The sequence below is a fragment of the Benincasa hispida genome, chromosome 3 (genome assembly GCF_009727055.1).
Source record: "Benincasa hispida cultivar B227 chromosome 3, ASM972705v1, whole genome shotgun sequence".
Lineage (NCBI taxonomy): Eukaryota > Viridiplantae > Streptophyta > Magnoliopsida > Cucurbitales > Cucurbitaceae > Benincasa > Benincasa hispida.
Genome location: NC_052351.1, coordinates 12,478,405 through 12,504,946, shown reverse-complemented (window position 1 = coordinate 12,504,946; position 26,542 = coordinate 12,478,405). Strand labels below are relative to the sequence as shown.

The 26,542-nt window shown below is 33.5% G+C and overlaps 1 protein-coding gene across 1 annotated transcript; it reads right to left on the bottom strand.

Annotated features, from left to right (window-relative positions):
* Positions 1-16,519: 16,519 nt before the first annotated feature.
* On the bottom strand, positions 16,520-17,211 carry LOC120073451. The gene is made up of 2 exons (XM_039026300.1): positions 17,075-17,211; positions 16,520-16,985 (listed from the first exon to the last, which is right to left on the bottom strand). Exons 1-2 carry the CDS (start codon positions 17,209-17,211, stop codon positions 16,520-16,522), a joined length of 603 nt encoding a protein of 200 aa, XP_038882228.1.
* Positions 17,212-26,542: the final 9,331 nt, after the last annotated feature.

Here is a 26,542-nt window from a genome sequence, read left to right as displayed (position 1 = left end):
GAGTATTTCGTCTATACGATAAACAACATTCATCTCCCATTTACTCGATCGTCTACTCGATCATCTACCTCCTGCTTTCCTCAATCCAAAACCATAGAGCCCACAACTCCTGGATTCTCACACGGAAAATACAAAGGTAACCATTGTGGTGCCATTCTAGTTCCATTCGAGGATTGAGTTGGACTCGATTGGGATCGAGGTTCATTCAGATATTCGTTGAGATCGAGTTTTGATCACTGCATTCGAGTTCATACTGATTGAACGATTTGTTGAACGATCGAGAGATACTTGAAGAAGAGTCTTCAAAGGTTTGTATACTCTATCCCTGTTCAGTCTTTTAAAGAAGCATGTTGTAATTTACTTATTATACATAATCGTTTTCGAGTAAGACTGTAATTGTTTGTGTTCATTCTCAATAGGATTTGGAACAATCCGCTTCTGCTCACAGGATCTCTATGTTTAGATTTCCTTCAGCGCCACATTGTTTAAGACCTGGAATCAGTCCTTAAGGGAGCAATTTATCTACTTACCTCTACTTTGGGGAAGGAGTAAATTCCATCTTGTGTAGGTTCCCAGCTCCCCAATCAGACGAATCCCCAAAATGGTAGGCTTGTTGAGTCGGCGATCTGGCCATTCTTACCTATACAAATCAAAGGACCGCCCTTATAGGCAGGAGTTCACATCTCACCCAGGATTGAGGTCATGCTCTATAATGAATGGTGTTATATAATGAGACTAAACATTTCATGATCCGGTCTTATACAAACTTCTTTGTATAGAATACCCCAGCTCGCATTTCTAATACATGAATGATCAGGATCAGACATTTGTAGCACTTTACAACAATTGTAATATCTACAAAGTGGGGTATACTCGCAGTGTCACCAGGATAAGATACCCAACCTTATCCATATACTACAGACCATTTAGGTTATCACTTAAATATGATCCACCTCTATGTCTCCACATACATGTTTAAGTTACAACAATAACCTTGGATGTTAGTTTATTGGTTTGTGGTTAATGCAACTAAAATATCACATATTTTATAGATAAAGTGAATAAAATATTATATATTATTAATTACATAAAGAATTTGTTCATACAATGTTTACAAACTATAGGACCCTACGAGATTTAAGGCATCAACCCTAACACTTTAATCCTTGCAGTTTTAAAGTGTCCATTTTAATTCTTACTTTTTTTAAAAAAAAAATAAAAAGAATCCATTTTGTTTATTTTTTTTAAAAAAATAAATGACGCTATGCATTAACATGTTTGAGCATGATTTGAAGTTATAAGTTAGAGACAAACATTTGACAAATAGATATTAGCTGCAAAAATATTATAAGAATGACCAAAATGATTCATTCATTTTACGTTCATAGGCTACAACATAACTTTTGAAATTAATAAACTAATGTTAAAAGAACAAAGATAAAAAAATAAATAAGAAAAAGATTAAATTAATATTTATAAGATTAATTTTTGCAAACTAAAAATTATATATTATTATAAAATTGAGGGAAAAAATGAGGCACAACGAAAACACGAATATTACAAAAATATAATATTAAAATACATATAATAAAACATATATATAAATAAATAAAAACAAAAAAACAAAATAAGAGAAATTAGAGAAAATTGAAAATTATGAAATTTCTCTCCAAAAAATATCTTCAAAATTTACCAATATGCATTAGCTAAAGAATGGGAATGCTAAACTCTACCAAGTTAAGCAACTTCAACAGGTAGGCTTGAAAAAGGACCCACGAGAAGCCTTTTGCACCAGAATGAAAAACTCGACTTGGATCAGAATCCACTTGTTTTTTTAAATCTATTAAATGTCACTATTTATAGACAATTTGGCAAGTATGAGGTGGAATTACATGGACATTAAAAGTTTGTATTTATAGCATATATGGACAACATGCATAAATACACATGGGTTAGTGAAAGAATGTCATTAAGCATTGGATATCTATTTTGTAATATATATAATACTTCCTTTTGGATGCCCATTAAATATAAAATATGTCTCAAGAAAAAAAAATCCTAGTGAAGGAAAAGGAGTACACATTAATCTAATAATTCTAAAAGAATACAATATATTTGCTTCCCCTCATGGAAATATTACTTAAGATTTTTGAGTCACCGCATTCTAATGTTGTACACCAATTTCTCAAAAGTTGTGGTAGGTAATGCATTTGTAAATAAGTTTGCCAAGTTATCCTTAGAACAATTTTTTTGTATGGTGATTTCTCCATTTTCTTCAAGATCACGAATGTAGAAAAACTTTGGTAAAATATGCTTTGTTGTATCTTCTTTTGTATATCCTTTTTTGATTTGGGACATACAAGCTTTACTGTCCTCGCATAATATCGTTGGAAGATTTTTACTAAAAGACAAACCACATGTTCTACAAATGTGCTAAGTTATTGATCTTAGACATAAACATTCTCGACTAGCCTCGTGAATTGCAAGAATTTCAGCATGATTTGAGGAAGTGGTTGTTTTGTTCTGTTACATTGATCACCATGATATAGTAGTTCCTCTATATGTAAATAAATAGATAACTTGCTTAAGACCTAGTTTTGTGTGGATTAGATAAATATCTAGAATCTGCATAATTAATTAGATCAAATTTGATTTATTTGAATAAAAAGAACTCATAGCAATTGTTCCTCAGAGATCACAGAGTATATGTTCAATTCCATTATGATGTCTTTTTGTTGGAGAAGAATTGTATCTAGTTAATGAATTTACTGAAAATGTAATATCTGGTCTTGTATTATTCACAAGATACATAAGTACACCAATTGCCCTAAGATATGGTACTTCAAGACTAAGTAGTTTTTCATTATCATCTCAATGTCTAAATATATCTCCGTTCACATCTAGTGAACGAACTTCCATTGGAATTTTTAATGGATGTGTTTTGTCCAAATAAAACTTTTTCAAAATGTTTCTTGTATAAGTTGACTGATAAATAAATATTTCATCTGCTAAATGCTCAATTTGCAAGCTAAGAAATTTTTTTTGTTTTTCCTTAATCTTTCATCTCAAAATCTTTCTTAAGATATTTTATTGCTTTTGAAAGCTTTTCAGGAGTTCCAATTATATTTAAGTCATCAACATATATAGTTATAATAGCAATCCTAATTGTAATTTCTTTATAAAAATACACGGACATATTGGATTGGTTTGGTATCATTCTTTCAATAAATATCTACTCAGGCCATTGTGCCACATTCGTTTTGATTGTTTCAATCTAAGTAGTGATCTCTATAACTTTATTGAATACAATTTTTGAGAACTTGATTTATATGTTTCAGATATCTTAAATTCTTCTAGGATTCTCATATAAATATTATTTTCAAGAGATCTATATAAATATGTTGTGACAACATGTATAAGATGCATGTCCAGATTTTCATACATAGACAAACCAATTAAAAATCTTAGTGTAACTGCATTCACCACTGAAGAATATGTCTCTTCATAATCAATACTAGGTTTTTATAAAAAAAAACCTTGTGCAAATAGTCTTGCATTGTATCGTACAACCACATTATTTTTATTTCTTTTTCTCACAAATACCCATTTATATCCCACAGGTTTGACACCTTCTGGTGTTCGAACTACTGGTCCAAAAACTTGACGTTTTGAAAGTGAATTTAGTTTTTCCTTGATTGCTTCTTTCCACAGGGACCAATCTTTTCTATGTCGACATTTTCCAACAGATGGTCTAGGATCTTCATTTTCAGATATAATATCAAGAGCAACATTATATGTAAAAATGTTGTCAATAACTACATTAGTTTGATTCCATCTTTTTCCTGTCATGATATATTGAAATCTCATTATTATCTTTAGGTATTTCACCTTCCTTATTAGTGATAGGATTTTTTTTATGAGTGTTTACATCCTCAACCAAGTATTTTTTACTATTGACTGTTTTTCTTCTTAGAGGATTTTTATCTTTGGAACCCACTGGTCTACCACACTTCTGGCATGTTGCAAACTCATTAGTGATAACTTGCTGTGTTAGGATATCAATTTTTAAAGGAACATTTGCAGTTGGTATATGTGATCTAGTTACTTTATTAGCATCTATGAATGCATTTGGTAATTGATTTACTATGTTTGCAAATGGATTATTTTTTGAACTTCAAGTTCACATTGATCTATACAGGGATCTAAATGAGACAATAATAACACATTCCATGTAATTTATTTTTCCAAATTCTTAATTCCTCCCCCTAATGTTGGAAATTTTGTCTCATTAAAATGACAATAGCTAATCGTGCAGTAAATACATCACCTGTTAGATTTAAAGATATTTAATAATTGATGAGGAATCATGTCCAACATATATTCCTAACCTCCTTTGAGGACCCTACAGGGATAAAAGCCCTAACGCAGCGGAATAATCAAGATCTAACTCGAAATCAATTGAGAAATTGAAATACAAATACACTAAGAAAAATTACAGAATAACACATAGGCCTAAAAATCTCAATCTATTGTAAAATTTAGGTTAAACATACTTTGAAAAATAGGGATTTAATGCTACGAAGAAAAAGGAAAAAAAACTTACTTTCGTTGATTACTTGAATAAAAAACTCCAATTCTTCTTGAGGATGGATTTATGAACACCACCAATTGGGAACCTCTCTATTCTCTGAGAAAAATGGGTAATTGGTTTGTAGGAACCAATCTCTAATTAGGAAGAAAGGAGAGAATTTTTGGAGAGGATTGTTTTTTTACACAGAACGTTTCTGCAACTTGAAGATCTTCCGTCTTTATATCTATTTAGGCCTAAGAGACTGAGAATTAACGTGGGAAGTATCCCTCGTTTTCTGATAATTCCTATACGTGGGAGTTATCTTTTTTAAAAAATATTTAATTTAATAAAATAAATCAAATAACTAATTTAATTAATTAATTAACCAATTAATAATTTATTAAATTAACTTAAATTAATAATTTCATTCAAATTACATTTAAATGAACATCTCTCACATAACCTATAGTTTTAATTAAATTACATTAAATTAAATTAATTCTTCAATTAATTAATTACCAAATTAAATATCAATTATTTAATTTAGCCTACATTTGAAATATATTCAATTGTATTTCTCTCATAACCTATAGTTTAATGTGAAGGGGAACCGGTAAAGGTTGTAGAAGTGGGGATCGTTCCCAATTTTAGTTTTTACAGAATTATAAAATTACAGAACAAAAATAAGATTATGCATTAACAATCTAAAATTACAGCATGCTTGATTAAGAAATAGGGAAAAAAATACGCTTACCCTTGAAGCCAAATTTCTTCACGTAGTCCCTCGATCCAGTAACAACGATTCGATCTCCAAAATTGAAAACCCAAATGGGCACCACCACTTGTGAACTTTTTGTATTCTTTTGGGAATGAGAATATGCAAGAGTGGTGAACTCTACACAATCTTGGAAGAAGGAAAGAGGATGAGAAGAAGAAGAGTTTCTCTTCTCTGTCAATACTAGGAAGGAAGAAGCCAATTTGAGACCATCCCTTACGTAACCCCTCAACCTCACTTGTGATAGAGAGGAAAAGTACGAGGGATTTATTGTGATAACTCTCTCACTTAATTTAATTCAAAAAATAAAATTAAATAGTTTATAAATATATAAATATAATAACCAACTTATTATATATATATATATACACACACATATATAACTATATGTTATATCAAGTATAACATATAACTTATAGTTTTTATATTGTATCATATACAATATAACCTATAGTTTGTATTTTCTCTCATCATTACATGACATTTAATATAAATCATATTTATACTAAATTCAATTATATGAATCTCATACATATAACTAATATTTAAATCATATTCAAATATTTAATTCCTCTCAAAATACTTTATATTATAATGTATCTAATTAATTTAATTAATTATATCACATATAATTAATTCCCTCAATTAATTTGAACAATTCAAATTAATCTAGAACTTAATTCTTAATAATCTCTGTTGAACTACAAAGGGGACCTTATGTACCTATAGATTGAAGCTCCAATGGTACTTGGATAATTAATTAAACTCTTTAATTAAATTACCAACATCTATTAACTGTTGGTCACTCCACGAAATACCGACAGCCGTACTTTTTACACTATAGATATATTTCTGTATCTATTGGATATAAACAGTCAACAATGCGATGAACCTTCACAAATTGTTTGTAAGTATAGTTGGACCAGAATTACCATTTTACCCCTGTAGTTACATCTAACTCCTTAAGTACCACTGATCCCTCTAATGAACAATAAGTCATAGTCCAACTATGACCAAGTCTCTCTCGGGGCGGAGACGGTGTGGCCACATTATTCAAGTCCCGGAATCAGCCCTTAAGGGAACAATTTATCTACTTACCCCAACATCAGAGAAAGAATGAATTCCGTCTTGTGTAGCTATGTTCCCAACTCCCTAAAATGGTAGGCATATTGTGTTGTCAATCTGGCCACTCTCATCCATACAAATCAAAGGACCGCCTTCATAAGCAAGAGTTCACAACTCATTCAAGATTCAGGTCATGTCACCTATGGTCATGGTGAAATGCAAGTCTCTACTATAACGGTGTTATATAATGAGATTCATCATTTTGGGGTCCGATTTTCTACAAACTCTTTGTATAGGATACTCCATCTCACATGTCTCCACACGAATAATCATGATCAGATCATTTGTAGCACTTTACAATACTTGTAACATCTATAAAGTGGGTCATATATGTAGTGTCACCAAGATAAGGTACCCAACCATATCCATCTACTACAGACCGTTTAGGTTATCATTTAATCATGATGCACCTGTATGCTCTACATATATGTTTAAATTACATAAAATAACTTAGAATCTTAGTTTATTGGATTGAGTGTATGCTCATAAAATAAAAATTTGTTTATACAATGTTTACAAACTATGAGAATACAACAGATTTATGACGCCAATCCCAACATAATGTGCATTTAATACACATTAATTTTAACCTAGTTTTGATATGAATCCAATTCATATTAAATTAATATTTGAACTCCTTCAAATATTTAATTCTCTTATAAACTAATTTTGAATCATATCCAAAACTAAATTTATATTATAGAATTTAATTATAATATAAACCTTATATTATAATGTATCATTATATATTATACTATTTTCCTAAGTGAATTTGAACATTTCAAACTCTATTCAAGACATAATTACCTCAGTTTCGTTTACGAGCTAGGAACTAGATTTCATGGACCTATAGATTAGAAGCTCTAATGATATGAGATTAATTGGCTAAACTCACTAACCACATTAATCAATATTTGTTAATTATGGGTACACTCCACTAAAGATCCACAATTGTACTTTTCTCATTGCATATACATTTCTGTGTCCACAGATATAGACCACTAACAATAAATTAATCCTTCACGAGTGTTCACAACATCAGCTGGGTTAAAATTACCATTTTATCCTAAATTACTTCTTTATCCTTAAGTATCGGGTGCTCCTCTAATGAACAACCTGTTTATGGTCCAACCATTAGATGGAAACCCCTTTCGATCAATGAAAGGGTAAGACCCTTTGTTCAAGTCTCGGAGACACCACTTAAGGGAGCATTCATCTACTTACCCTATAGTCGGGAAGGAGTGAAATCCATATTATCTTATTATGTTCCCAGCTTCCACATGGTCTTATCCCTAAAATGGTAGGCATATTGAGTCGGAAAACTGACCATTCTCACTTATACAAATCAAAGGACAATCCCTCATGAACGAGAGTTCATAATACACTCAGGATTAAGACTAAGTTGCCTAAGTCATCCTATTGAAAGAGAAACCTAACTAGTCAATAGAGTTACATCTAGTGGTTTCACGGTTCGGTTTTATGCAAACTCATTACATATTATACCTCCACTCGCATGTCACCTACACGAATGCGTTAGATCCTGCATTTATATCAAATACAAAATGGGTTGTACCTATAATGTCACCAGAATAAGATACCCATCTTTATCCATATACCATAGACTTTTTAGGCTGTATCATGAACATTGATCCTTATATGTCTCCACATATAGTTCATGACTCATAAGACAACCTAGGATGTTGGTTTATTGGAATTAGCATTATTAAGAGAAAAAAAATACAATACAATCAATGACACTTATCAAAATAACACCAATAACTCTTTATTGATGACAATCAATTATTTTCATTTTCTATCTATGAGTTTTAGGGCATAAAACCCAATAGATCCATCTTAGTACGCTGTGGTGGAGAAATTGGAATAAATACTACACATCCAAATATTCTAAGATGGAAAATATTTGGTTCATGGTCATAAGCTAATTGTAACAACGAATTGTTGCTTTTCAATTTAGTTGATGAAATTATAACCTTATGTCGTGTCTTAACCTCTAAATAGAATGAATAATAGACTTTAAATGCACAATTTTATCTATTCAAACCCAAGTATAAGCCTAAATAGAGTCTTGGTGGGTCAGAGGTCGAACACAGGGACAATCAACTGAAATGCGTTTGAATTTAATGCTTGGTCTTAATGCGATAAGTTTTTGTTTGAAAGTGTGCATTGAGAATGTTCCGTTCTACTAACTAATGGATTAAATTACAATAGTGGTGAAGTGGGTGATGGTAATTGATGTGAATGGTAGTGAATGACGTTGTGTTAAATGGTATGATGTGTGGAAATGAAGTGAAAATGATGGTGGTAATTACAACTACAATGAAGTAGTATGCGAGGAAATTGAAGGAAATATCAGTTGATGAAGTAGGGTTGAGAAAGGTTCACTAACATTTTCTTAAGTAATGCATAAGTCATATGTTCATGTTATTAACACATGAAAATAAAGAACTCACCTCTAGGTGTGTTTAAGCTACAATACCCTATATCTAGGATGCATACTTAAGTTAATTTAAGACCAAAGATTAACTTTATTTCTAAAGCTACTTCTCTCATTGTTTAATAAAATCTACAATCACTTGCTTTCTCAAGCAGATGATTATTTTTTTACTTAAATCAGTCTCTTAATCATATTCAAGCAATATAATAGGCATACATTAAATAAGATGAACTTTAATTTATGTAAAACTTAAAAAAAAAAAATGTTAGTTTGGCTTCCTCAACCCATGTCTATATTAAGAAAACAAAGACATGAATGGATGGAATATGGTGGAAATCATATCTATATTAAATCTTTCAATCCTAAATGACTTAATACAAATGTGAATAATAGGAACGAAAATGATGAGAACAGAGAATGAAACTGTCAAGCTGCCAGTCGTAGTCTTTTGCTTCCTTTGACTTGTATGGTGGCTGCTTCAATGGTGGTTGTAACGGTGGTAATGGAATTCCCTCTCTCCTTTTTCAAAGAAGAAGATTAAGTTCTCACTCAAAGTTCTTGAAAGAAGTGGAGTTTAAGCAGAACTTCAACCAATCTCTTGATGTGGAGTCTCTTACTTAGCAAAATTCTAATGGGCTACTTATAGGCGTCAAAAGGGGAACTTCTTTACCTCTTTCTAATGATTCATTGACACCTTTGCATTTAATTCTATGCCCTACTACGCTGATTGCTCACGTCACAGATTCGTTGGTTTTGCCACGATGTCTCAAATCAATTACCAACTTGCATTTTGATCTGATATCTATCGTCCATGCCGTTTTCTCCTTTCGTGTTTTTTTGCTTAACGCGCGGTTTCTTTGCGTACAAATTGGGTGTCGATCTGATCTCTTTCTATGCGTCCATAGTTGCAGCTTTGTTTCCTTTGTTTTTTTTTTTTTTTTTGCTTCTTTTCATTATAATCATGTGTTTTATGATGTTGGATTTTATTCTTTTCAAGATACTGGGTTTTGTGAATGCATGAACATAAAGTATAATTATGTGCATGAGTTTCATATTAAGCTAATGCATTTTCATCTAATTTTTTTCTAATTATTACAAGTAAAAAGATACAATAACTTGTATTTCTACAAGTTATCACACTCTCAAATTTAGAACAATGTTTGTCCTCAAGCATGTATTTAAAGTCTTAGCATATATCTCAACTCAAATTGATGCGTTAGTCTGACCTCTCAACATGCTTCATAGATTGAGACTTATCAGATCAGCAGTTTGCCTCAAAGCTTTATTCATTATCCTACAAAAATATTTCCTAGCTTTAAATGTGAAAAGCTTATTCCTCAAAATTCCCTCGCTCATTTCCAAACTAACTTATTTCTCTTTCCAGAAATGGGCTCATGGTTTATAAACATAAAAGCTCTATTTATTACTTTTTATTTTATTGTCTTTATTAGCTCATGCATTGATGAAGGCCTTTCACCTTTGTTTTGGCTTGCCCCGACAGGTGTCAAGCGGATATCCAACTACGAGTAAGGTCTTTTCTCATCTTAACTCTTGCCCTAAATTTGACTTAGGCAGTGGACTTGCACCCCTTTTTTTGAATGTGCATTGATTCTTGGTTACTCAACTTTGCAAAGAAGGTTTGAGGTAAAGCTTGTGTGCATGCTAATTTTAAGAAATGTGTCTTAAGGAAAAGCTCCTAAAACTGAGTTCTAAATGCAATTTTTAACAAATCGTAATGTTGGTTAGCATAAGTATTATAATTGATGTCAGCAAACGTATCAAGAGAAGGAGGAACACTAAGAAGGCAGGAAATAAACACAAGTGACTAACACAAGGAGAAGTTATGAGAATAATGGATAAACTTGATAATTCATTCAATGCATAAAATTGAATAGGCGTTCAAGTCCACAAAATATTGAATGAGAAATACAAAAACTAACAACACCCCATAAATTTAGTTTCCTCCAAGGTTGGTATCATTATTGGGTCCAGGAAGGAAATTTTCTTCGTCTGGAAATTGTAAGGGTTGCTGAAGATGCGGCGGGATAGCAGGGCCAGTGAGGAGCTGAGCAAGAACTTCTTGAGTATAATAGAGAGTGAAGTGAAATTACTCATGCTACCTTTGCATTTCCTGGTGCAAGAATGTTCGCATCACAACCTGCTGCGTTGAATCTATTGAGACTGCGTTAAAAAAATTCCCGCAAATTTTATTGTTCTTGCATGAGTGTTTCTTGTTGTCGCATGATTACTGCTTATTGGCGCGACAACGTGTCCAAGCTGCCTAAGACTGGTTCTCAGATGTCATGATGTAAGAATTTATACAACTCATTAGGGTTCAACTCAATATGCTCATCGTCAAGCACGGAAGGACTGTTGCGTTGAGTTTCATTGCGGCTACTCGGTAGACGCCTACTTGTCTCACCAATGCTTGTCTGAAGACCCAGTTGTGAAGTGATGGGGTCTTGGAAGCTTAGGTCATTGACAATAAATGCAGACAGAAGAATGGTTGGATACGTCGACTCTTTAGTAATTGGAGTCTTTCATTCTTCTTCTATTGGAGGCGGAAAAGGAGTCTTTTCTCGCATATCAGGATGTAGATGAGAAGGGATGTGGTCTTCTAGGAGGAGAGGATGTGGTAGGTCAACTGACAGCTGTGGGAACTCTTCTCTTAAATTTCTATGAGGTGGAGAAATTATCTCAACCCCTAGGTAGTTTTTGTTACTCATTGGTTGCTTTATAGTATTTTTTCAGGCCGATCCTTCTTTTTCTTTCCAGCCTCTTTCTTCCGTTCTCTATTTTTATCTCCTTCTTTTCCTTTTTAATTCTTTTTATGTTTTGCTTGATGCGCTGGCCTTAGCCCTTTTCCTCGTATCACTTCCTTCGCGCAACTCGCGATCCATTCTTTAGCATCCATAACCCCTTTATTCTTTACTTTTGGCACATGATGCCGAGTTCTAGCTACAGCGCCTGCATCTTTGATGTTGATGTGTTACAGTTTGAGTTGTGTGCTAAGTCGTATCACGCCCAAATTAAATTCGGGTGACTTACTCACTAAATATATCAAGGGAAGTATGGAGTCGATCCCACAGAGAGCCGATTCAAATTTCTCAAGTTTGAAACTTATAGAATGTAACCAGGGGCTTTCGTGAAAATTGTAAATGCAAATTGCATGAAATTTGAAAAGCATAGAGTGAGATTAAATGAATAAAAATTATCAATCAAAGAAAACACTTAGCTTGGGTCGTTCTAGTTTATTCCATTCATTTTTTCAATTCTATCATAAACTTATTCAAAAGATCATGCGAGAAATTCCAATTAAAACTTAGTCTGCTCGTTTAGAATCCTAATCGATGGTCCGTAAAATCAAGTTAATTCGAAGAAAAGCGAGAATCCTCAACTAAACAACAAATCAACAAGCATTAAGATTAAAAGTAATGCTAAGTCAAACAATCGATTTGCATCGTCTGATCAATTATTTGAGCGAAATTTATCTAGGTTAGAAAGTAATGCTTATCAAATGGAATCCCAATTTAACTTCACAAACTTTACTTAACCTTTGCTTCTAGGTGATTACTACCTAACGATTATAAATTAGGGCCAATCAAAGCAATTAATCGTATAAACATAGCCAATTTGTCAGATTATCCCATGTAAGACAATTGAATAATAAAGTCAAGATAAATTTCATACAGATCAGAAAAGTTTCAACTGAATTTCATATAGATCGAAACCCATGCTAAGTACTTACCCTTTAACCACAAATAATCTTCTAAATTGAATCCTCAAGTTAGATGGTGTTCAAAGGGTAGATAAATTCAATATTTTGTTCAAATGAGAGGGAAAAACTGAGTCAAATCGAATTGGCGGCTGTTTTCTTTAACCCTCGGACTGACCATTTATTTAAAGTAGTTGTCGCAGCGTTGCAATGCTGTGCACAATGCTTCAGCCTCAAGATTGTAGCATTGCAACACTGCCTTATTCTCCACAAAATAGGTAGCTACTGCCTTGTAGCATTACATGACGCTCAATTCGAGCGTTGCAACGCTCCAATTACGCAGAATCTTCTATTTTCTTGGCCTTTTTTCTCCATTTGTGCATTTTATTTCCTTACTTGGCTATTTTAACATCTTTTCGTCTCGAACGCTTTATTCAGCCTCTTGTGCACTCGAGTCCTACAAAACCATCAAATTAAACACATTAGATAACTTAACGATCCAAATTAAGTAGAGGAAGATAACACATTTTTTGTGCTATTAAACATCCCCAACTTAGCTCTTGATCGTCGTTGAGCAAGTTAGAACACACACAAATAATCAGTTTTTCAAACCATAATATTCCCTACTCAAGCCTCAATAGTCAACTAGAATCATACACACAATCGATTAGGCATTCAAATAGCATTCCACCATTTCAAGGCAAGTTTGAAAATTCGTTAAAAGCTTTGTCATGCATGTACAAGTCAAAAGTTATTTATTTTGAGGAAGAGCAAGCCCGAAATGGCCTTATTATTCCTTTGTTTGTTTTCCTCATATATTGGCTCGAAGGATCCGGAATTAGGTTTTTAAGTTCAAAGTGACAATGACATTAAATTGGAGTGGTCAAAATCTATTTATTCATCGCCTTTTAGTATGTGCTTTTCTTTTCTTTCTTTTCTTTTTTTTCAAATGAAGGGAAAACTTAATCTAGGAAGGAAACTTTCGTTTTAGTTTGTCCACACGGGTTACGTAGAAGACATCTAACTACGGACCTGAAGGAAATCAAACCAGAGGATTTCCATGAGCAGTTAAAAGGATCGTTCCAAATTCCATTCAGATTGAACACAAACATTTACAGTCTAAAATGGAAACTAACAGGTCATGCATAAATAGAAATTACAGTATGCTATTAGAGAATCAAGGGATATAGTATGCGTACCTTTAAAAAACCATTCTTCAAGAATCCCTCGATCGAAATTCAATTTGTCCACAACAACACTCGAACGCAATGAGCAGAATGCCAACAGCATGAACGTCTTAATGCTCCTCGAACCCAATCGAGTCCAACTCGATTCACGAACAAATGTAGAACACCACCACAAGTGTTACCTTGGTATTCTTGGTGTGAGAATCTAGGAGTTGTGGGCTCTGTATAATTTTGGCTTGAGGAACACTTGAGGTATGCGATCGAGTAAACGATCGAGTAAGTGGGAGATATGACACTGTCTATCGCATAGACGATGTACTCGATCGTTTAGTAAATGAAGCCTATCGTATAGACTTTGCTACTCGATCGTGTAGCAACGATCAGCTGAATGGCTATCGTATAGTCAATTCTAAGCGATCGCTTAGTAAAACAATTTTACTTGACAGTCATTTTTCCATGAGTTCTTTCCGAATGAAGCAAGTTCTAAATTTAGGAAAACAATTTTTCTTTTATCTCACGGTACCATAAAACTTCTAATAACCTCCCACTCAATCGGTATTAGAGAAAAAGAATTAATTATCATATAATTAATATATTATAAATAAATATGGTAACCAACTTATCATATTATATTTATATCCTATAGTTTTAATATTTCATCATATGAAACATATAAACCATAGTTCTTTTTCTATTTTATGGTACTTAATACCAATCATATTTTTATTAAATCCTCCAATTAATGTATCTCATACATCACACCAATTATATAACAGATAATTGAATTTTCTCTTGTTAATTTGAACACTTCAAATTAACCCAAAATTTGATTCTCAACTTGAACCCATTGAGCTACCAAGTGGACCTTATGGACCTGTAGCTTGAAGCTCCAACGATACGTGAATAGCTGACTAAACTCTTTAGTCATGAGATCCACCATCCGTTAACTGTCGAGCACTCCACTAAAGACCGATAGCAGCACTCTTCTCACTACATATATATTTCTGTGTCCATATTAACCAATCAATAGTGTGATAACCCTTCACAAGTTGCTCATAAGTATAGCTAGGCCAATTTACTGTTTTGCCCCTGTAGTTACATCTAAATCCTTAAGTATCACTGATTCGTCTAACAAACAATAAGTCATAGTCCTACTATGACTGAGTTCTCTCTTCCAAAGAGAGAATGTGGCCAGTATGTTCAAAACCTGGAATCAACCCTTTAGGGAGCAATTTATCTACTTACCCCTGCTTCGGGGAAGGAGTGAATTCCGTCTTGTGTAACTGAGTTTCCAGCTCTCTAATCAAACAAATCCCCAAAAAGGTAGGTTTGTTGAGTTGACAATCTGGCCACTCTCACCCATACTAATCAAAGGACCGCCCTCATAGGCAGGAGTTTCCAAAACACTCAAGATTAAGATCATGTCACCTATGGTTATTTTAGTGAGATGTAAGTCTCAATTATCAACGACGTTATATAAAGAGACTAATCATCTCCTGGTCCGGTTTTATACAAACTCTTTGTATAGGACACACCTGCTTGCATGTCTTCATATGAATGGTTAGGATCAGATCATTTGTAGCATGTTACAACACTTGCAACTATCCACAAAGCGCACCGTATCCGTAGTGTCACCAGGATAAGGTATTCTTTCTTTATCCTTATACTACAGATCTTTTAGGTTATTACTTAAGGCATGATCCACTTGTATGTCTCACATACATGCTTAAGTTTACATAAAATAACCATGGATCATAGCTTATTGGATATGAGTAAATGAAAATAAAATAACTCTTATTTTATTTATAACAATGTGTACAAACTGTTTACAAACTACGAGACTCCGGGAGAATTAGGCACTAATCCCAAGAGGGCCGATTTCCCTTCAAAAGTGTCTAAGCTTAGTCATTCCTCTGGAGTACTTTAGCTCAAAGGGAAACCACGAGTGTCATGACCGTCCCAGGTTAATCATACTCTTGAAGAAGAGGAGTAAACCCAATTTTTTATTTTTTTTCTTCAATTTTTTTTATAATGTGAATTGTGATATCAATTGACTACATCTCAAGGCATGCATTAGTAAATTGAACAGTGGAAAGACTAATATCTATTACCAAGGCCTTTCGGAATGACAAAAAACTTGTGGTCTCATAATTCAATTCTAAGCAAGCGAACAAGGTCAAGAAAGATATAGAGAGAACTTGTAAATGTGTGAACAAAAAAAAAATTAATCAAAATTTTCAAAAACACCATGAAAATCGTGAATCCTTTCATCCGACCTATTCTTATGCTAGAAAAATTTATACCAGTGTGTCATAGACTAGTCATAATAAGGAACAAAACAACAAGACAAACCACAATCAAGTAAATATAGTCCAAGCAAATCCAAATACCCCACCCCCAACTTTTAAAACACACATTGTCTCCAATGTGATGAAAAATAAAGCACGAGAGATCAGAATACTTCCTTGAGCAACAGAGTGAAGGAAGGATATAGGAGACTCGAATTAACTCTTCTCCACCAACAATCCTAGCAATTCAAGAAGGATAGAAAGAATTAGGCTCAATAATAATAATAATAATAATAAGTTACAGAATTGAAATCTAATCTATGAAAGCAAGTAAATATAAAGCCTGGCTGCCTCCAGGATGCGTAAATTTTTAAGGTCAGTTACTCGTCCATGGTGGCTCATTATTAGATGTGAACTGGTGAGTCCAACCAGTAGACGATGTCAAAGCAATCTAAACACTCGCCATCATGGAAGACCTTTAACCTGTGCCCGTTCACTTTAAAAAAAATTCCTGTCTCAAGATTAATGATATCTACTGCACCATAGGGGTAAATGTGATAAACTCCAAATGGCCCAAGCCAGTTAGATAAGAGTTTTGCAGGCATAAATTTCAAACGAGAGTTATATAAAAGAACTTTATGCCTTACCTCAAACTCCTTTGGCATAATCATCCTGTCATGAAACTCTTCTACTCTTTGTTTGTATATCAGAGAATTTTCATATGATTCTAACCTGAGGTCTTCCAATTCCGAAAGTTGTAAAAGTCTGGCCTCCCCAACTGCCTCAGAATCCCAGTTGCACTTCTTTATTGTGCAATATGCCTTATGCTGAATCTCAACTAAAAGATGACAAGATTTTCCATAGACCATCCTGTAGGGAGACATCCCAATAGGGGTCTTAAAGGTCGTTCTGTAAGCCCACAAAGCATNGATTTTCCATAGACCATCCTGTAGGGAGACATCCCAATAGGGGTCTTAAAGGTCGTTCTGTAAGCCCACAAAGCATCGTCAAGTCGAATGCTCCAATATTTCCTTCCTGGGTTGACCACTCTCTCCAAAATAGTCTTCACCTCGCTATTGGACACTTCCTTGCCCATTTGTATGAGGGTGGTACAAGGTGGCAATACAATGTTGTACCTCATACTTTTTCAACAAGAAAACAATGACTTGATTGCAGAAATGTGATCCTTGGTCGCTGATGATTGCCTAGGGAAGCCAAATCTGCATAAAATGTTAGACTTTAAGAACCCCGCAACCACTTTACCATCATCAGTGATAGTGACTTTTGCTTCCACCTATTTGGAAACATAGTCCATTGCCATTAGAATATACTTAAACCCACAAGATGAAGGAAACAGTCCCATAAAATTTATCCCCCATACGTAAAATATCTCATAGAAAAGAATAGGGACTTGTGGCATTTCATTCCTACGGGACAAACCTTCTGACTTTTTACAACGTACACAAGTCTTACAAAGAAAATATGCATCCCTAAACAAAGTATCCCAATATAAACCAGAATCTCAGACTTTTTTAGCAGTTCTTTTGGGACTAAAGTTTCCACCACATGCATGCTTATGAAAAAAATTCTAAAACAGAAAAGAACTTGTCTTTAGGGACACACCTTCTAACAACCTGATCAGCATAAAATTTCCATAAGGTTCCTCCCATACATAATACTTTGACTCACTTTTTATTTTATCTCACCTATGCTTGTTTATTTCATAAGGGAACTCACCAGTGGTCAATTAATTAACGAGGTCAGTATACCAGGGAGTCATAGAAATACCGTCGGCCTGCATCAGTATATGGTCAGGGAAGTCTCCATCCAAACTAAGACAACCACCGTTAGCTACAAGCTTGCTAAAGTGATCCACAACAAGATTTTCACATCCTTTTCTGCTTGAAGCTTCAAGTTAAACTCCTGAGGGAGAAGAACCCACCTCAACAATCTGGGCTTAGAATCCTTCATGGACATGAGATAGCATAAAGCTGCATCATCAGAAAAAACAACTACTTCAGATCTAATAATATAAAAGCGAATTTTTTCAAGAGTAAAGACAACAACTAGAAACTCATTTTCTGTTGTGGTGTAGCTGCACTGAGCCGGATTGAGGGTCTTCGAAGCGTAGTAGATCACATGATGTTTCTTATCAATCTTATGTCCCAAAACCTCTTCTACAACATGATTGTTCGTATCACATATAATCTCGAAAGGAAGATCCCAGCGAGGAGCCTAAATAACACAAATACATAATAAGGCGTCTTTCAGCATGTCAAAGCTTGCCTTGCATTCATCATTAAACTCGAAAGCCACATCCTTGTGAAGAAGAGAGGTCATCAGCTGAACAATTTTACTAAAATCTTTGATAAACTTGTGATAGAAACCTGCATACCCAAGAAAAGATCAAACCTCCCTTACGCTTGTAAGGTAAGGGAACTTAGCAATAACATCAATCTTAGTAGGATCTACCTCAATACCATGCTTAGAAACAATGTGTCCTAAGACAATTCCATGCGAGACCATAAAATGACATTTTTCAAAATTAAGCACAAGGTTAGACTCAATGCATCTTTCTAACACTCGAGATAAGTTTGACAATCAATCATGAAATGAATCTCCATATACAGTGAAATCATCAATAAATACCTCAATGCAATTTTCTATGAACTTAAAAAAAAAAACACTCATCATGCAGCGCTGGGAAGTGCCCGAAGCATTACGTAGTCCGAACAACATCCTTCTAAAAGCAAAGGTGCCATAGGGACTATTGGGTTTTATGAACTAAAACTCGTAGATAATGAATGTAATTAAATTATCGTCATTAATAAATAGTTACTAATGTTTTTCTCAATCAGTGTTATTGATGTTTTATTTAACTTTGTCTTATTAATCCTAAAATCCAATAAACTAACATCCTAGGTTGTCTTATGAGTCTTGAACTGTATATAGAGACATATAGGGATCAATGTTCAATATACAATATAAAGGGTTTATAGTATAGAGGTAAGGTTGGGCACCTTATTTTGGTAACACTATGGATACGACCCACTTTCTATTTGATACAAATGCAGTAATCCAACGCATTCGTATAGGAGTCACACGAGTGGGGATATCCTGGGCAATGATTTTGCACAAGACTGAATCGCAAAATAGTAACCACTAGATGTAACTCCATTTACTAGTTAGGTTTCTAATTCAATAGGATGATCTAGGCAACTTGGTCTTACTCCTGAGTATATTATGAACTCCTGTTTATGAAGGATTGTCCTTTGATTTGTATGAGTGAGAGTGGCCAGTTCGCCAACTCAATATGCCTACCATTTTAGGGATAAGGGTGAGCAGATAGTTGGAAACATAATCATACAAGATGGATTTCACTCTTTTCTGACTTTAGGGTAAGTAGATGAGTGTTCCCTTAAGTGGTGTCTCTGGGACTTGAACAAAAGGGCCTACCCTCTCACTGCCCCAAGAAGAGTTTATGTTTAATGGTTGGACCATAAACAGGTTGTTCATTAGAGGAGCACTGGTACTTAAGGATGTAGAGATAACCTAGGGCTAAAATGGTAATTTGACCCAGCTGGTGTTACGAACACTCGTGAAGGACTAACTTGCTGTTATTGGTCTATATCCATGGACACAGAAACATATCTGTAGTGAGAAGAGTGTAGTTGTGGGTCTTTAGTGGAGTGTACTCACAATTAACGAATATTGATTAATTTGGTTAATGAGTTTAGCCAATTAATCTCACATCGTTGGAGCTTCTGATCTGCTAGTCCATTAGGTCCCATTCCTAGCTTGTAAAGGGTATTGAAGTAATTTGACATTAAATTGAACTTGAAATGTTCAAATTTAGAATTGGGAATTTTTTTTAATATATGTTGATACATTTTAATATAAAGTTTAACATTAAGATAAGAATAATGTGAATTGGATGCGCATTAAAACTATATATTAAATCAGAGAAATATATTTGAATATGATTCAAATGAGAAATTTAAATTAAATATGTGATATTTAATTGGATGATTAATTAATTAGAGATTTAATTATTTATTTAATTTAAATGAATTTTGAATTTAATTAAATTGATTAAATCAAAACTATAGGTTGAAATTAATGCACATTAGATGACATTAACACTATAGATTATGTGAGATAGAACCATTTAAATATGATTTAAATGGTTATTGGTTTTTATTTATTTAATTAAATAAAATAAATAGTTTAATTTAATTTAAATAAAATGCAATTCCCCACGTAGAGGAGTTACTAGAGATGTGTGATCCTCACTTTCACCCTCCCTATCTCATTCTCTCTGTATCAAAACAAAAGAAAAAAGAAAAAGGCAGTGAAGATCAATTTGATCGATGAGAAAATTTTCTGCATTTTTTCTTCCTTTTTCCTCCCAATTCCTAAAAGAAAAAAAAAAAAAAAAGGAGAATCCCACAATTCTCATCTCCTCAATTTTCCTACAAGAATAGGAAGCACTCCAAGTAGTGGTGCCCATTCCTAATTCGTACAAATTCCATAGACTTCCCAAAAGGTTTGCAATGTAGGTTTTTTTCCCTGTATAATTAGGTTTTTGGGAATTGTATGCTTAATCTATTTTTCCTGTTTTATTCCAATGTAAAATTGTTATGTTTTAAATGCCAATTTTAAATATGTTTAGGTATTGTGTTTTGGCTTCCGTTGTGCCTAGGGTTTTCATCCCATCAGGGACATGTAAAGGTCATCTTCGGTTGGTCTTCCTGGTTAATCAGGATCTGATAGAAACCCGAAAAACCATCAAGAAAACAGAAGAAAGGCTTTCCAGCTAACCTTTCAAGCATCTGATTTATAAATGGAATAGGAAAGTGGTCCTTTCTAGTTACAATATTTAATCTCCTAAAATCAATACTTGTTCTCCACCAATTTTGAATCCTAACAGGAATTAGACTACCTTCCTCATTCTTGACCACAGTAACACCTGTTTTCTTAGGCACTACATGTATGAGACTGACCTATTCACTATCATCAATAGGGTAAATAATACCTACATCAAGGAGCTTGAAGACCTTATTCATCACTACCTTTTTCAGAACAGGGTTCAGATGTCGCTGGGGTTGTCAACAAGGCTTAGCTCCATCTTCAAGAGAAATCCTATGCATGCACACAGTGGGGCTAATACCTTTAATGTCGGCCAACGTCCACCTAATGGCTAGCTTTTATTGTTGCAAGACTTTTACTAACTGCTTCTCTTGCTCAGCAGTCAAGCTCTTGGAAATAATTATGGGTAGTATTTAACTTCTCCCAAGTAGGCATACTTCAAATGATTAGAAAGCTCCTTCAGCTCCACTTTAAGTGCCTGCCCAATAAAAGGATGCACCTTTTCAGATGAATCATTATTAGAACAAGAAGGCATACTTACCGGCTCTGACACGGATAAAGTGGGAAGCTCCTTAAGTGAGATTAAATTGCCTGAATCATCCTCATCATCATCATAGGTGTCCCAAATTACCTCCTGCTCAAGACAATCAAACACGTCAATTTGGCAAAAAGACTGCACATGCCCAACAGTAGGAAATCTCATAGCATAAAAAATATTAAATTTAACTACTTCACTATCAAACTGAATAGACAAAGTACCTTCATCTACATCGATCTTGGTCTTGGCTATTTTCATGAAAGGACGACCAAGCAAGATTGATGCAGATGAAATAGATGTAGGTTCCTCCATCTTAAGAATATAAAAGTCAGCAGGGAGAAAAAGATCATTAACCTGAACTAGGACATCTTCTATGATCCTTAACGGGTGAATAAAAGACCTATCAGCTAATTGAATTACAACACCAGTCTCAGTCAGGTCTTTCAATTTTAGTTCTTGGTATATTGAGTATGATATAACACTTATGGATGCACCAAGATCTAACATAGCTCTCTCAATTTTCTTTTTACCAATCACACAAGGGAGAGAAAACATACCTGGATCCTTTTGGTTTTCAGGCAAATTCTTTTAAAGGATCGGAAACACAAACTGACTTACCACAATCCTCTTTATTTCTTTCGCTTGCCTCTTCCTCGTGCATAGTTCCTTATGGAACTTGGTGTTGTGCGTCACTTCTTCTTATTATTTTTCTTCTTATGCATCACTTTCAGAATCTATTTCATATTCCCACTTGCCTTTTATGTTATTCATGTGGCACACGTCTAATTCATCAGGGTATTCTAACTCCTTGAGTATGTTGAATTTCACTTGTTGTCCATTCACCTTCATGATTATTTCTCCTTTCTAAACATCAATTAGCGTTTGCCCTATTGATAGAAATGATCTACACAAAATTATGGGCATATCTCTATCCGCTTCATAATCCAAGATTATGAAGTCTGCGGGAAAGATAAACTTATCAACCTTAACCAAGACATCTTCAATTTTGCCCTCTAGATGTGCTATGTGAAAGAATCGAATTCCTTAGCAGAAGTGCGTGAACACGCGTGCTTACAAAATTCATTTTGGAAATCAAGAAGAAACAGAGAAACATACAATATACAAGATAAACAAAAAACTCATAAGCATGTTGTATAGAGGATAGAGAGATTAGAAGAACTAACCTTTGAAGACCGTCTTCAAAGAATTCTTCTCTGTAACTCACAAACAACCACAAACTCCTCTACACAGACTTCTCCCTCGAACTCAACGTACAACAGGACATCATCATTGGGCCTTCCTTACTATTCTCAAGATTAAGAATAAAGGATGTGTAGGCTCTTTGATTTTGGTAAGAAAACTCAATTTGAGAGATAAAGAAATTTCTATTTTCTAGAGAGGAAGTTGAGTGAAAAACCATTTCTCTGGAAGAACTCTCTTCTTCTGTATTAGCACCACCTTGTGTATCACTCATGTGAGGAGAGATCCCTCGACCGCACGTTAACTCCCCTTGCTAACTGCTGGGGAGTTAACATTAACTTTTAATTTAATATTAAATTAAATCCTATTTAATTTAATTTAATTTAGTCTAATATATATAACTTAATCTAATTAATTAAATCAATTAACTAAATATCATATATTTAATTAATGTCACATCTGAATCATATTCTAATGTATTTCCTCTCATATATTATAGTTTTAATATGAATCTCATTCATATCAAACTTAACCTATAGTTTTAATATGAATCTCATTCATATCAAACTTAACCTATAGTTTATTTAATATTTGAATCTTATTCAAATACATTATTCTCTCATTAACTTATAGATTTAATTTGAATGTTATTCATATTAATTTTAACCTATAGTTTTATATGAATCTTATTCATATAAATAATATTTGAATCTTATTCAAATATTTATCTCTCTCATAATAAATTATAATTTTGAATCTAATCCAAAATTAACTTTATATTATAATGTATTTATATACATTATATTAATTGTATCTTATACAATTAATTCCCTTTATTTAATTTGAACAATTCAAATTAACCCAAAACTAATTGATTCTTAGTTTTACCCATAGTGACCTAGCAAAGGGATCTAATGGACCTACAGATTAAAAGCTCCAATGATATGAGATTAATTAATAAAACTCTTTAATTAAATTAATCAACATTCATTAACTGCAAGTCACTCCACTAAAGACCCACAGTTGCACTTTTTGCACTATAAACATATTTCTGTATCCATGGATATAGCCAATCAAAAGTAAGTCGACCTTTATGAATTCCATGTAATATAGCTGGATTAAATTACCGTTTTATCCCTGTGGTTACATCTAACTCCTTAAGTACCATCAATCCCTTTAATGAACAAAGAGTTCATAGTCCAACTATAAACTAATCTCTCTCGAACCAGTGAGAGAGTAAAGCCTCATTGTTTAAGACTCGAAATCAGCTATTAAGGGAACAATTCATTTACTTACCTTAAAGATGAGATGGAGTGAGTTATATCTTGTGCAGTTGTGTTCCCAGCTCCCTACTCAGATAAATCCCCAAAATAGTAGGCATATTGAGTCGACGAATTTGGTCACTCTCACCTATACAGATCAAAGAATTGCCCTCATAGACAGAAGTTCACAACTCATTTAGGATTAAGGTCGAGTAACCTATAGTCATCCTATGAAATGTTAATCTCTTCAATCAACGGTGTTATAAAGAGAGACTAATCATTTTACGGTTTGATCTTATACAAACTCTTTGTATATGATACTTTCATTCACATGTCTTCACATGAACGATTAGGATCAAATCGTTTGTAACATTTTACAACTATTGTAACAATTACAAAGTGGGTCATATTCGTAGTGTCATCAAAATAAGACACCCAATCTTATTCATATACTACAGATTATTAGGTTATTACTTAAACATGATCTACTTGTATGTCAATCACATACATGTTTAAGTTACATAAAATAACCTTAGATCTTTCTTTAATGGATTATTGTATATATAAAATAATCAATTATTATTTCAATAACATATGACTATGAGGATTTAGGACATACATCCTAACACTAAGGAACAATCTACCAACTATAGTGTTACTGATGTTGGCCTTGCTTCACCAATCCCTAACTTCTTAAAGATAGATAGAGGCATCAGGTTAATACTCACCCTTAGGTAACATAGAGCTTGCCCTATGCCGATGTCTCCAATAGAACATGGGATGGTGAAGCTCCCGAGATCTCTCTTTTTATGCTAGGATGTTCTCCAGAAGCATGGTACTGCATTCTTGCGTCAGTTCTATCATTTCAAACTCTTCTATTCTTCTCTTCTTGGAAAGTATATCTTTTAGAAACTTCACATACGCGGACATCTGCTTCAACACTTCGACTAATGGAATGTTTATGTGCAGTTGCTTTAGTACATCCAAGAAGCGTCGAAACTTACCTCCATCACTCTTTTTCTTCAATCTCTATGGATAAGTAGATGAACGCATTTCTGATGACGCTTTTGAAATTGTAGCATTTGCAGATGAGATTCTATGTTTTCTAACTTGTTTTTCTTGCATTGAGTCTAGTGTTTCAGAATTCTTCATTGGTTGGTTGATTGGTTACTAATTAATAGAATTGTTGTTTTCCTCAATTGTTGGTCTAACTGTTGGGTTACTTCTTCCAAATTTTTTGGCAAATGGTTTTCCACTTCTCAGAGTCATTGCTTGACAGTGCTTCTTACTTGCATTCCCTACTTTTGGCCAATAATCTTGCAAATGCAAGGTTTCGACTTGATAATAAGCACACGTGTGACCATTTACTGGATGCGTCTATTAATACCATAAAATATCTAAATGATCCACTTGGTGGGTTAATAGGTCCATATATATCACCATGAATTCGTTCAAAAAATGCAGGTGATTCAGTTTCTACTTTAGCTAGTGATGGTCTAATTATTAATATACCTTGAGAGCAAGCATCGCATGATAATTCATTAGATTGAAGAACCTTCTGGCTCTTCAATAGATGTCCATATGAATTCTCAATAATTATTCTCATCATATAGATCCTGGATGATCCAATTTGTCATGTCAAATAGCAAATATATCTGGATTCATGAACTTCAGGTACATTGTTGCATATGTTTCAAATTACTCGTATATGAGTATGATATAATCCAGAAGATAAAGTAAATAACTTTTCTAGTATACGCTTTTCATATGAGACAGTAGATATCATATACAGATATTCTCTCATTCTTTCTATTAGTCTCAAATATGATAACCATTGCAACGTATATCTTTAAAACTCGGTAGATTTCTTTTTCATTGAGTAGGGAACAATTTATTATCAATTGTAAATTTTGTTCCTCTAGGTAAAATAATATATATATTTTTTCCAAATCATTCAATTAGGTTTTCAAAAACTAATATTGTGTTAATTTTTGCTTCCAACATTAACAATTTGTAAAAATATTTTCGGTTGTAAGTATTGTGTGTATAGTTTCACAGTCTGCCATCTTCATTGCTCATTGCTTAGTCACTCAAAATATGAAAATTATCCACGTTTCTTCATTAAACAAAATGATGACAATAAGAGAAACAAAACTTTGAATATTAAAAGTTCAATAATCTTAACTAAAGATAACATGAAAAATAGATTCTAGAAAAAGCATTAATTTTGTAATTCTCAAAATTGAAAGAAACACTTGTTATGTCATCAATTGTGGCAATTTTTGTTTCAGGAGATTCGAAAAGGTCTGGCACATCAACATTTATCATATTGGATGGGCCACATATATCATTTTCCTGCTACACAAATCTTGCTTCCACATTTTTCATTTTTCTTGAATTATTATCTTGTGGAGTTTTTCCTTTACAATCATCATTTCATGTGGTTCTCTTGAAATTTGGATGATTATAACAATCATCACGAAGAATACTTATTTCTTCCTCTATCGCGGTCATGACCTCAACCATGATCACAATTATTAAAATTTACAACATTCATT

Excerpts from the sequence above, each read along its gene's own strand:
- LOC120073451 (XM_039026300.1), bottom strand. The coding sequence starts at position 17,211 with ATGGGCAAGGAAGTGTCCAATAGCGAGGTGAAGACTATTTTGGAGAGA. Across the intron at positions 16,986-17,074 it reads TTTAAGACCCCTATTGGGAT|GATGGTCTATGGAAAATCTT; the intron begins GTCTCCCTACAG and ends GTCTCCCTACAG.